The sequence below is a fragment of the Physella acuta genome, unplaced genomic scaffold, assembly GCF_028476545.2.
Source record: "Physella acuta isolate Inbredline_101_S28 unplaced genomic scaffold, ASM2847654v3 ptg000997l, whole genome shotgun sequence".
In the NCBI taxonomy this organism is placed as follows: Eukaryota; Metazoa; Mollusca; class Gastropoda; family Physidae; genus Physella; species Physella acuta.
This window is the reverse complement of record NW_026732514.1, coordinates 208,641-220,713: the sequence shown is the minus strand read 5'-3', so window position 1 is coordinate 220,713 and position 12,073 is coordinate 208,641. Positions and strand designations below refer to the sequence as shown.

At 38.0% G+C, this 12,073-nt stretch overlaps 1 protein-coding gene across 1 annotated transcript; it reads right to left on the bottom strand.

The window, feature by feature from the left end:
• Positions 1-306: 306 nt before the first annotated feature.
• On the bottom strand, positions 307-10,943 carry LOC131954430 (cytochrome P450 10-like). Its single transcript, XM_059318099.1, has 11 exons — positions 10,660-10,943; positions 9,681-9,826; positions 8,029-8,202; positions 6,848-7,044; positions 5,542-5,732; positions 4,623-4,843; positions 3,919-4,050; positions 3,286-3,534; positions 2,594-2,756; positions 1,981-2,024; positions 307-1,167 (listed from the first exon to the last, which is right to left on the bottom strand). The coding sequence occupies exons 2-11, from the start codon at positions 9,822-9,824 to the stop codon at positions 1,051-1,053; spliced, it is 1,632 nt and encodes a 543-aa protein (XP_059174082.1). The 5' UTR covers positions 9,825-9,826; positions 10,660-10,943; the 3' UTR covers positions 307-1,050.
• Positions 10,944-12,073: the final 1,130 nt, after the last annotated feature.

The window sequence follows — 12,073 nt, the reverse complement described above, 5'->3', positions numbered from 1 at the left end:
AGCGCAGTCATTTGGAACCTACCCCGCAGTCATTTTGTAAAAGAAATTTTAAACACTGAGCTCACTAAATTTATGTTCCATGCTAGATTTTTTCCCCTTAGAGGAAACGTTAGTTACCGGTACAATGCCAAGCTTATTATACTTTCTTAAAGTCATGGCCAGGTACCCTATTTAGCTGAATGAACTCAGGTAAAAAAAAACACGAGCAAAAAAAAAACAGGTTCACTTTCATCATAATGTACTGTAACTGTATGTAACAAATATCATTGAACAACGGCAAGGGACTTCAACTAATTTTTTTTCTGTATTTTATTTTGGAATTTTGACAGAAAATTTTAGAAAACAAACTTGAGTGATTCACTTTATAAAAATGATCTAAGCAGAGCGTGAAGCCAGTATCATTGCACCCATCCATAAGTCAAAGTATATCAAAACACAAAAATTAGTTTCTATTGCCTCAACAGTCTCTACAGCTGACAATCCAACCTAAGGCATTCATCAGATAAACATTTCTATAACCATCTGTGGTTGGATGTTAGTTCATGCTTTCCACCCTCTCTACTATCAGCTGTTACATTTGCAAATATATTTAAAAATAATATTTCTGGATCTTGATGTAACAATCTGGGATTGTTTCGTTATTTTGCTGAGGTTTTTAAAACTTTTTTTGTTTTTTTCAAACACTTTGGGTCTGCAAGCCTCTGATGCCATTGAATCACATTAAAAAAGTTGAATTCTGGTGAAGAAGATAGACGGTCTATGTCTGTAAAGATGTTCTGTTGGTTTAGATGGGATTGTTTTTGTCTGTCAAATGTAATTTTATATGGTGGCATTATGTCTGTCAGTGTTGTTTTTGCTTTGTAAGATTTTGTCTTTCATTAACTATTTTTTTCTGATGTTGGTAAAAGTTTGTATGACAGTAGTTTTGCTACTTGTTTTTTTTTTAAATTCTGTCCATTAGGATTGTTGTCTGTTAATGTCTGTCTTGGTTTACAGTTGTTTAAAGCTATGTCTGTCTGAGACAATGTCCCAGACTTTGACCGTGTCTGTCTAATGCTGCTCCCTGGGTGTGAACTGGACCAGGACGGGTCTGTCAGGGGTCATCATGGTGTTGAGCACAGGTTCCACGTCGTCGTGGTTGTAGCTTAAGGTGAAGTTCTGGATGATCTGTGGTCAAAGAGATTGGCTGTTACTAAATGTTAGGGATGATCTGTTGTTAAATATATTGGATGCAACTCGATGTTAGGAATGATATGTGGTAAAACATACACGGCTTTTACTGTTAGGGATGATCTGCATAATATTTATCTTTTGTGTTACTTTTTATAACTGTTCAAAAATTAAATAGTGAGTAGAGATCTTTTCGCTTTACAAACTTAATTAACAGGTACAGTTTATTTTTCCGGTTTTACATTCCAAGGGAAACAACTCAATAAATATTTTTTGGCAAAAATTGACTTTACAAGGTTATGTACCCCTACGGAATTGAAAAAAGAAAATTGTAGTGGGCGGTCTACTTGCTTTCTGCGGTGTTAATTGAATGAGAGGGGGGAGGTTTGAGGCTTTCTGTGTTTATGTTTTACGGTAACCGGTAAACTGCAAGAGAAATGTGTAACGTGATTGACGTGTTTTGAGCACTTTTCGCATTTTACCAGTCTACCTTTTCCATCATCTGGTCGTCTTGTATTTTTCAGAATCAGACTTTGGATGCTGAAAATCAAGACAACCCGCCTATACTCAACTGATTATACATGCGAGTGTTGGTTATGCTAAGTGGGTCGTTACTGAACAATTACGTCTTTATGTTAAAAAGCAGAAGATTGCATTACTTTGCTATGTGGATACAAAGCCATCTAGATGGCAATACGACCTTCTAACAAGTTTGTTCAACAAGCCAGTTAAAATTAGCAAATGTGTATTATATTAACAGTAACACTAGCAAATACTCACCTTAGACAGGTTAGAGAAAACAATACTCACCTTAGACAGGGTGATGTGCATCTCTTGTTCCGCAAGTCGGCGACCTAGTATCGGAAAGAAAGTAAACATAAATAGTTGAGCTTGGTTAGGCGTGTATCCTTGTAAGAGGTGCTTAATACTTGTTGGTGCCGGTAACGTAGTAAAGGTGGTGCGAGTTGATGCTGGCTACTGCATACATCAATTTAAAAAAACTGAAGTTTAGTGTAACAAATTATGTGTTTCTCTTTTCGTTTACTAGCTACAGTCGATTTGGTGTGAAGTGTATCTGTAGTCTATCTTTCAAAACTTGAGCTATACAAATGCGTAGTGGCATGGGCAAGGGAGTTCGAAAATGTTTATACAAAGTGTTGTGTTTATTTAGACATACTTATTTAAATGTTTATAAGCAATTAATAAGTTTAGGGCATTAAATATACCTATTATGTTTATTATAAATTTAAAGTACTAGATCTATATTTTAATATGTTGCTGTTTGTTTTTCTATGAATGCCTCTATTCATTTTCTTTTCTTTCTTTCCTTTTTTGCTTTCTGACAAATGCCTGAAGACCCAACATCAGGTTTTTTATATGAGAAAGTTAAAAAAAACCATGAGATAAGACATTGATTCCCTACCTATGCACATGCGAGCACCATGGCCCCAGATGAGCTGGGATGTGGACTTGATGGTGGCGTCCATTTGCTCACCCCTCAGCCATCGCTCTGGGAGGAACTCTTCAGGGTTGGGGAACAGCTCGGGGTTGTGGTACATACCATAGAGGTTGGCCTGTACGTGGGTCTAGGGGATAGCAAAAACATAAATATATCTTGTGGTACATGACATAGCCTGTACGTGGGTCTAGGGGATGGCGAAAACACAATTATATCGTGTGATACTTGAACTCAGGACTTCTCAGTTTACCAATCGTGGCTTAGCGGTAGAGTGCTAGACTGATAACACCGAAAGTTTCGACTTCGAATCCAAGTTCAATCAGCAGAACGTCCCTGAGCCCACCCAGCTCTGATGGGTACCTAATTCATGATAGGGAAATAATAGGTGGCTGGGCATAGTGCCGACCACTTTATGCCGAAGTAATTGAAACAGATGAACTCTACTTCAATGCCCTATGTGTCTGGGGCACAAACAGGAAAAGATGATGAAGCATGAGCTTTACTGACCTCACCATGCATTCCCCTTATTCTGATATACAATAAGCCAATAAGTGAAGAGAAATAATATATTTACCAATAGTAATACGAATGAAGATTAGTGGCTCGTTTATAAACCATGGAAACTTTTAAAACGATATCGTGCATGTTGTACCTACCCCAGCTGGGATTCGATACCCAAGCAGCTCGATATCTTCCTGGACATTGCGGCTGGTGGCGTACGTGATGGGGTAGAGCCTCAGGGTCTCCTTCACCACGGCTTTGACTAGAGGCAGACGACTCAGCTCCTCGGCGCTGATAGAGCCGTTGTTGGCAGCCTTTGCCTCGCTGATCTCGGCGTAGATCTTCTCCTGGACCTGAGGGTTCTTGGCCAGGTTGTAGAGGCACCACACCATGGCGGTGGAGGTCTGGGGGGGGGGAGGTCATTGATGGGTTAAACTTTGATAGATTTTGTTGTTAATAATTGATATATTACACTTTGAGTGATTTTGTTATCAAGAGGAGTTTGACAGATTACCCTTTGGGAAACTTTGTTACCACGAGAAGATTTAACTTCGAGAAAGAATTTTGACGGGATACCCTCTAAGGTACTTCACAACGAGTAGCTGTTAATATTTTAAACCTCCCATGTCAATAGTAGTCACTTATTCCATCAACATGAAGAATTGGTAGGAAAACCATTACATTATTAATTCAATAATGAGCTTTTATTTAGTGTTAAGCCTATCTATACATAGATTCAACAAATAAATTCAAAAATCCCTCTTGTGTATGCACATGTGGGTACTCACTGTTTCTACAGCTGCTGTCATCAGGTCAATGACCAGTGCCGTGACCTCTTTGGTGGACATGGTACCACTGTCCAGTAAATAGCTGATGAAGGCTGACTTGCTTCCATTGTCGCTTTCCATGGAGGCCATTTTCTGTCGAATAAAATCGTGTGATATTCTTATTCCAGAGTGACAATTGAGCTGAATATGATAGAAAATAGGAGACCCAACTAGGGGCAAAACGATACATTTCGTTCATTGAAGCAAACTGTAAGTTGGCTATTTGATTTTCCTAAAACTAAAATATTTATGTAAGGACAAGCGTTAGGGTGGGGATGTCTCATATCTCCAACCCGCCAAATTCACTTCGAAAACAGAAAACGTGTTGAAAACTGTTGGAAGGTTTTGAAGCGCTATCTAAATTTGTAGAAACTACTACAATTTTGAAAACTGACAGGTTTTTTTTTAATTAAAAATTAACAGTTTTGAAAGTGTATAATTAAAATTTACGACCGACAAAGGGTTGAAAATCGACGAGGTTTTTTAAAAGTTGACAAAGTTTTAAAAGTTGACAAAAGTTTTGAAAGTTCACTTGAGGCATCAAAAAGTAATTACATCGAAGAAAAACAAAACACGTTTAAATTATTAATAATACAAACAAAAGAAATGACTTTTCACATCAGAAAGTTCAATGAAACTCTAAACAATGTGTAACAGCTACTCACCTTCTCCACAATAGAGCGACCAATGTCCATGACGTTATCAGAATAATGTTCGAACTGTTTCCATGTTTTAGTCGCCCACAGCTTGTAGAAGGGCATGTTGTACATGAGGGGCTGCAGCTTTTTGAAGAAACCCTCCATGTTTTCAATGAACGACTGGGCTAGGGGCGTCGGCTGAGCGCCCAGGCACCCGATTCGTTCTTCGAATAGGAAGGTGCCCATGGCTATAGTACGCGACAGAAGAAATTGATTTAGTTTGAAAATTAGACGTGGTAAACATAGTCTTGAGTTGTAGACTGTTCACAAATTAGGCCCGATAATTATATTTGAACAATTTAAGAAATAAAACCCTTGTATTAAATTGAATACTATAAAAAATGAGAGCATGATGCATCATTTTGTCAATTATCCCCAAAAGAATAACTCCTGCCTAAAAATGATGTAGATCTAGATCATTACCTCAATTTCGACTACAAATTGATTCTAAACCTAATTCTAACATTATACGTAACCCTAAACGAAAGGTAGGCAGTGTTAGGATAAGGTTATTATGGTAAGAGTTAAAGGGTAGCCAATGACTAGCGAAAGTACTAAATACGATTGTTTGCTTTCACTGCCTCTCCCATTTCATACATTGTTTGAATACCGAGTTCCTTAGTTTATCGTAACATGTAGACTACAAATAAGTAAGAGTGGGGTAATTACCATGGGGGTAATTGACAGGGGGTAATTCATCTTAGGGATAATGATATGGGGTAGTGACTAGGTAGTAGCTGATCGGAGGGATGAGTGTATGTGTGTGTGGGGGGGGGGGGTGGTGTCAATGCCCAAGACACATTAAAAAACTGAATTAAGGTATTTAAAAAGAGACGAAATAATTAAGTCATTAAAATTATATTAATTAGTGGCAAACATAACTTACATTCCATGGCCCACTTGAAGAACTCCCTCTCGACTGCGGGGACCTCGCCCTGAGCGTTGCGGGCAGACGACAGCCGCTTCATGAAGTCGTCTGCGACCTCCCCCATCTCCGCGCTAAAGCTGGTCACCTCAGACAATTTGAGCATCTTCTTGCTGGCCACTGTCCGCTGTTTGTACCACGGCTCGCCCTGACTGAGAGACCAAGTTCAACCTTACACATGCTGGCATTGAACAGATGTCTTTAAACACAAAGTTCAACCTTACACATGCTGACATTGAACAGATTTCTGACAAATTTATCCATTGTCGCGAAAAGCCAGACCTCCCCCCCCCCCCACGCAAATGACGTCACCACTTAATCTTCAGCCCCATCCCTAAAAATCATACAACTTCTTTTTTTTAAAATTGATTTCTTTCAGAAATATATACTGAGCTTTGTCAAAGTTGAGAATTTTAATCAAATTATGTTACAGTTTACAATAAGAATCTTTTTAAAAAAACGCGAAATAAATGCCGAAATTCAGTTTCTAAAATATTTTTTTAACGCAATTGTGTAGTCACACTTTCTGAAAATCTGCTCCCCTCCTATCCTTTTCGTCGCATATCGTCAGATGATTCACTCCCCCTCTCCCCCCCCCCCCCTCCTCCCCTAGGCATGTTATATCATTTATGGACGACCCCAAAGTTAATGCGATAGAAACACAACAAATGCTTATTAGGTTTATCACATCTACAGACAGTAGGCCTATGTCACAAATGTAGCCAGACAGAAAATACACCTTCATACTGTATTGAACTAATAAAACTGTGTACATAAAAACGTAAATAGCATTGAAACTTTAAACAAATCTTAATTTACAGAAAAAAAAATAAAATGAAAGGGTAAGGTAAATTGCTTCACAAAGGAACAGAGAATGAAACTTGACTCGAGTTCGTCGTAATAGTAAAAAAAAAAAACATTTGTAAAATGTAAATAGCTAAAAACTCTCGGTATCTGGGTTTTTTTAAAGAAAAAAAAACAAACAAATTTTATCCAAATCGACAAAATCGTGTTTCCTCCCCCTCAACATCAGTTACACAGTTTTCTTTTTTGCAACAATCCATATGCCGGCTTTGTGTACTTCTACTAATAGGTAGATCATGTACATTCCAGTCACTACCCACTGATGTTTAAATGTGGATCCACATTACTAGGTGCACTAAATTTATGTTAAAACTCCACGTTTTCTATTGCTAAAGGGCTTCATCAAAAACCTTACTCATTAAAGTAATTTTTAAGTGTGCTTTGTATTAACTAAAAAACTTACGAGTTGACAATGCCTAGATCAATGCCCTTCTGCTTCCTGTAGTACTCTATGGGCACCATGGGTCGTCTGTGAGGGTACTTGCCCTCGGCGTGAACCAAGCGGTTGTAGGCCTCAGGACTGCTGACCACTACACTGTGGAAGTGGCCGACCTTCTCGTAGTAGATGTCTCCAAACTCCAGGGCTCTTTGTCTGTATACCTGGTCATAGACAGCATTCGTGGTGATTTCAGACCGATCATTCACAGATTCATTTTAAATACACGTTTCATTTTGACAATTTGCATACCCATTTTGTATAGTTATTTCTTTTGTACAATTTACATACCCATTCGTAGACAATTTACATACACATTTCGTATACACATTGCATTTAGACAATTTACATACACATTTCATATACACATTGCATTTAGACAATTTACATACACATTTCGTATACACATTGCATTTAGACAATTTACATAAACATTTTGTTTACACAATTTTTACAATTTACAGAAACATTTTGTATACTCATTTCACTTTGGCAATTTACATACACATTTCGTATACATATTTCATACTAATTTTTTTTTTGACAATTTACGTACACAGAAAAGAAAACTACACAAACAATTGCTGCCTTACAGATTATTCTTAAGTGGACAAAGTAGATTTGTCTTCCATAGCGGAAGCAAATCCTGAAAGAGAAGATGGCTGAAGTCGGAGTCAACGGGCCATTTGGCACACTACATGTTGACACAGAATACCCAGTTTGTTGGAGGAAGTCCCCCCCCCCCCTCCTGAACGAAACAGAATGTATATAGAAAATATATACTTTTTTCCAGTTTCCGCCCCCCTCCAATATTAAGTGCTCTTCCCCCCCCCCCTCCCCACTAGAGAAAAAAAAAGTCTGAAAGAAACACTGGTTCTGCCTAACATTACAAATTAAGAACAAATACGTTATCTTTAAATGAAACCTTAACCCCTGGGTAGGCATGAAAAGCCAAAGTTCTAAATGGAATTTGGCACAATTTGTAGGCATGGAAAGCAAAAGTTATCTCAATGGAACCCTCTACCTCGGGTAGGAATGGGACGTTAGGTAAAAAAAAATAATAACTCGCAGTAAAGTACTATCTTGAACTAGTGAGGAGAAAGATTACAAGCTGCAGTAGTCAGGTGAGGAAGTGAGAAGCGTCTTACGTCAAACATTTTATTGAACCTGGGTCCGTCCTTCTTGAAATAATCCAGCAGAGTCCCCAGTACAGGGAGGCCTTTGGGCCCTGGCATGCTGCTAAACGGCTGGACGTTGGTCACCTCCTGCAGTGACGTGCTGTCGTCTGCCATGGCGCTGCCACTTTTCATGAACGGGCATTGCTAAAAATAAACGATGGCGTGTTTGGTAAAGGACACATTTTTTTTAAAAAAACGTCGTAAGTTTGAATGTTTGTGTTGCTTTATTAACATCCGACTCATTAATTGCGAATGAATACAAGATGTACAAGATGTTAAAAATGTGATCTTTTAAATTAATTTATACAAAAACATCCAATCCGTATTTTATATTAGGTAATGCGTGTAGATATAAAAAAAATGCCAACCAATATGCTAAAAAAACGAATTTTACAATAACGTGTCTAGTAAGTTGAAATGCCCATTGTCTAGCGCGTTTTCTTTATTGTTGATAGGACGGGGTTTTCTAAAAACACAATCATATTTCAGGCATGGTTGTTCTTGGTATGGGATTTGAGTTAAGATCAGGCTACTGTTAAAGCTTGGTTTACGGTTATACTGCTAGCAAAATTTAATTAGACACGCCGTTCATTGAGAAAACTACCATAAAATGCGACTTTTTAATGAAGTTTAGAAGAGAATTGTTTCGGATATTTTCGCCAGGGGATTTTAACCTGGAGTGACGCGTCTAATGAGCTTAATCTGAGAAGAATGTGCGTCAAGCTGTGGTCTAATCGGGGACGGATTAAGCTCACACTGGCTCATGGGCTAACGGAATCTAAGCCCCCCCCCCCTTTTTTTTTTCTCACAGAGCTTCTAACAAAGACGACTTTACTAGAAAATTTCGAACATGGGACAGTTAAGAGCACAAATTAAATTCAATGACGCTGATGATAGCAATACATTTATTCTATGTTCAAATCTATTGGTCCTTAATTGTAACTGATTTAATTCAAAACATTTTTTTTTTACTTCTAGTATTTTTGGAATTGTCTGGTTTCATTTTTAAAATTGCCTTATTTTTAACAATAAACGCTACAAATATGCATAATGTGTTGGATAATTATTCTACACATGTTTTAAAAATGAGTAAATTCGTAAATATTTTAAAATTTAAAAATGAATTTTTGTTTAATGCAATAAAAAGAAGTATGGCATACAATTGAATTTTCTATAAATGTACGATGTAAGTTTTTTTTATTTTTCCATTTAAAAAAAATAATTGTTTTTATAAATGCAAATTGCTCAGTAATAATTAATTACCTTGGTGAAATTTACAATTTCTTCCGGCTGCGTTTTCGCATTTAGGTCATTCAAGTTTCATAAAAGACAATTTGTGCAACAAATGAATACAAGTTACATACTTAAAAACCCTTATAGTCCCATTACATTTTAGCTGACACCTTCACCCCCCCCCCCCTCCAACAAAAACCGCCGAAACATAGTAAAACATATATGCAACTGGAATCGAGAGTACAGGTGGCATTTACCTGGAGTACAGGTGAGATCTACCTGGAGTGTAGGTGACATTTACCTGGAGTACAGGTGACATTTACCTGGAGTACAGGTGACATTTACCTGGAGTACATGTGACATTTACCTGAAGAGTTGGTGACATTTACCTGAAGAGCTGGTGACTCTAGGCTGATGGCTGCAGCACCTTGCTCCACCCGCGGTGACGTGGACACCACACGTTTTGATGACGCCACGCTGGGGCTGACGAACTGCTTCACTGATTGGTTGACGAGTTTCCGGATAATAGCCATGTCTGTTGGGGGCGTGAAACGGAAGTCGGAAATATAAGATGTGTGACTTGTCAGGGTCAAATTCACACAAGCAGTCCATGCATTTAAAAACCTATAATTTACTACAAAAAATACGCGCGCATGCACACTACACGCGGGCGTTAAGTCAACAACTCACTCCGAGAACCACGATAAAAAGCACTCCGCGCACTTGAATACCTAAACTCACCCCAAAATCAGCTTACATGCATTCTCCATGCACAATAAAACTATCACTTCACTCAATAATTACGTTTACACATAAACTCAACGCAAGCTAAAACCCGTGACTTACTCCAAAAACAGCTTACAGACATTCTCCATGCAACAATAAAACTAACACATCCCTCAATACTCACGTTTACACACTAACTAAACTCACGCTAAAACCCGTGACTTACTCCAAAAACAGCTTACAGGCATTCTCCATGCACAATTAAACGAACACCTCACTCAATAATCAAGTTTACACACTAACTAAACGCACGCTAAAACCTGAGACTTACTCCAAAAACATGCACTGACACATCAATTACTTCATTAAACACATTTTAACACACTATATTGCTTGCTACACTTCTCCATATTGCGAGGCTTATTCCTTTTTTTTTACACAATGCTTATTCATGAAGCGCATATCAACACCACACCCAAAAACAAAGTTTTACTCATTTCATTCTTAAAACACAATCAGACACCATTAAGTACACCTTGAAAAAACTCACCTTTAGAAATACACATAGACACAGTTCACTCCTGAAGCACCCTTAGTCATAAAGCACCACAGAAACACCTACAGAGAGCACCTGGTACTTACCAGTTTAAGTTTTAGTTGGCTTAAAAAGTTGATTCAAATCGATGCTTCTTTATGTTTCGTAAGACGATTTTCTCAGAGTATTAATTTCGGGCTGTAAGGGCTTAATAATTTTTTTTAATTACTCACGATAAGGGCTTTTAAAAATAATTATGGGCTTTTATAAGATATTTACTCTATAAAAAGTCTGAATTTTTAAAATCTATGTTCTTAAAAATAAAAATCTAAATTTAAATTTTGAATAAATTGATAGCCACGCGCGCGGTGAGCTATAGTTCCTAACGCCCTTTGCCCGGGAAGCGATAAACACTGGGTTACTTCCCCTTTATATAGCCGTCCAAAGGCTCTGACGTCAACAGCGCTCGAGGATCTGTGACCCCCACCGTGCTAATCCCCGCTTTCCTGTGGAATTATTGGAGTACCAGATGAGCGCTCATTCTGAAAATAGAATTTTTTTTTTTCCCTTTCCAGAAACTTCTGTTCTTTACCGTCACTTACACCGGCGTCTTCCGATCACGTGATAATGTAACTACTTCTATCTGTCATCACGTGGCTTTATGTCACGTGTTTCTTATATAATTTAAAAAAAAAATGAATTAGCTGAAAAATAAATCTTAATCTTATAATCGTTACCAAATAAATCTAGTCCGGACTTTTGGTTTAGTCATCATTGGTTAGTGAAGCTACTGGGTGGGTGGGTGGGTGGGGGGGGGGGTGCTGTCATGACGTCAGCATTATAAAAAAAAATACCGCTTGAAATAGAACCAAAATAATTTTTTAACAATTTTTTTGAGTTGAAGGGGGTGGGAGGGAGAAACTACAACGCAATTTCAATGATGTAGTTTTCATTGAGGTTTTAAGAAGCGGATTTGGTGGATTAGCCATCCACTGTAATAGGAGAATCCAGTGTTTCCTCCCGAGAGGGTGGAGGGGTGGACTAAAATTTCCGGGGGAGGGGCCGAACACTGGTAAAAGTATATTTACATCTATACAAATTCCATTTAGGGTTGTTTTTTTTTGGGGGGGGGGGGGGGTAGAAGTCGATCTGGAGCTGCCTGGAAGAAACTCTGAATCAGTCCCCAACAGTAGCATATGTGAAATTTGCTAGTGAGCCATAATTTGCTGTATGTTTAAAAATAGAATGGCAAGACAAAGTAGAAAACATAAAACTATGTGGACAGGAAACAATAGAAAGGCAAATCATAGAGAGGAATTGGCACACGATTAGTGGGTTTTTTTTTTAGATTATGCGTTTGGTGTCTGCATCTGTTCCTCCCGATACACTGAGCACAATTCGTATATAAAGCTGTCTATTTTGGTCGACGCTTGGGTTTTCTAATTCTAAAGCTCTATCTTGTTTAAAGATAAACAATCATTTCATTTTGTCTTTTGGTGGTTTATTCTTTGTCACTTTCCA

Excerpts from the sequence above, each read along its gene's own strand:
- LOC131954430 (XM_059318099.1), bottom strand. The coding sequence starts at position 9,824 with ATGGCTATTATCCGGAAACTCGTCAACCAATCAGTGAAGCAGTTCGTC. Across the intron at positions 4,844-5,541 it reads CTTCAAGTGGGCCATGGAAT|CCATGGGCACCTTCCTATTC; the intron begins GTAAGTTATGTT and ends CGCGTACTATAG. Across the intron at positions 1,168-1,980 it reads TGCACATCACCCTGTCTAAG|ATCATCCAGAACTTCACCTT; the intron begins GTGAGTATTGTT and ends CTTTGACCACAG.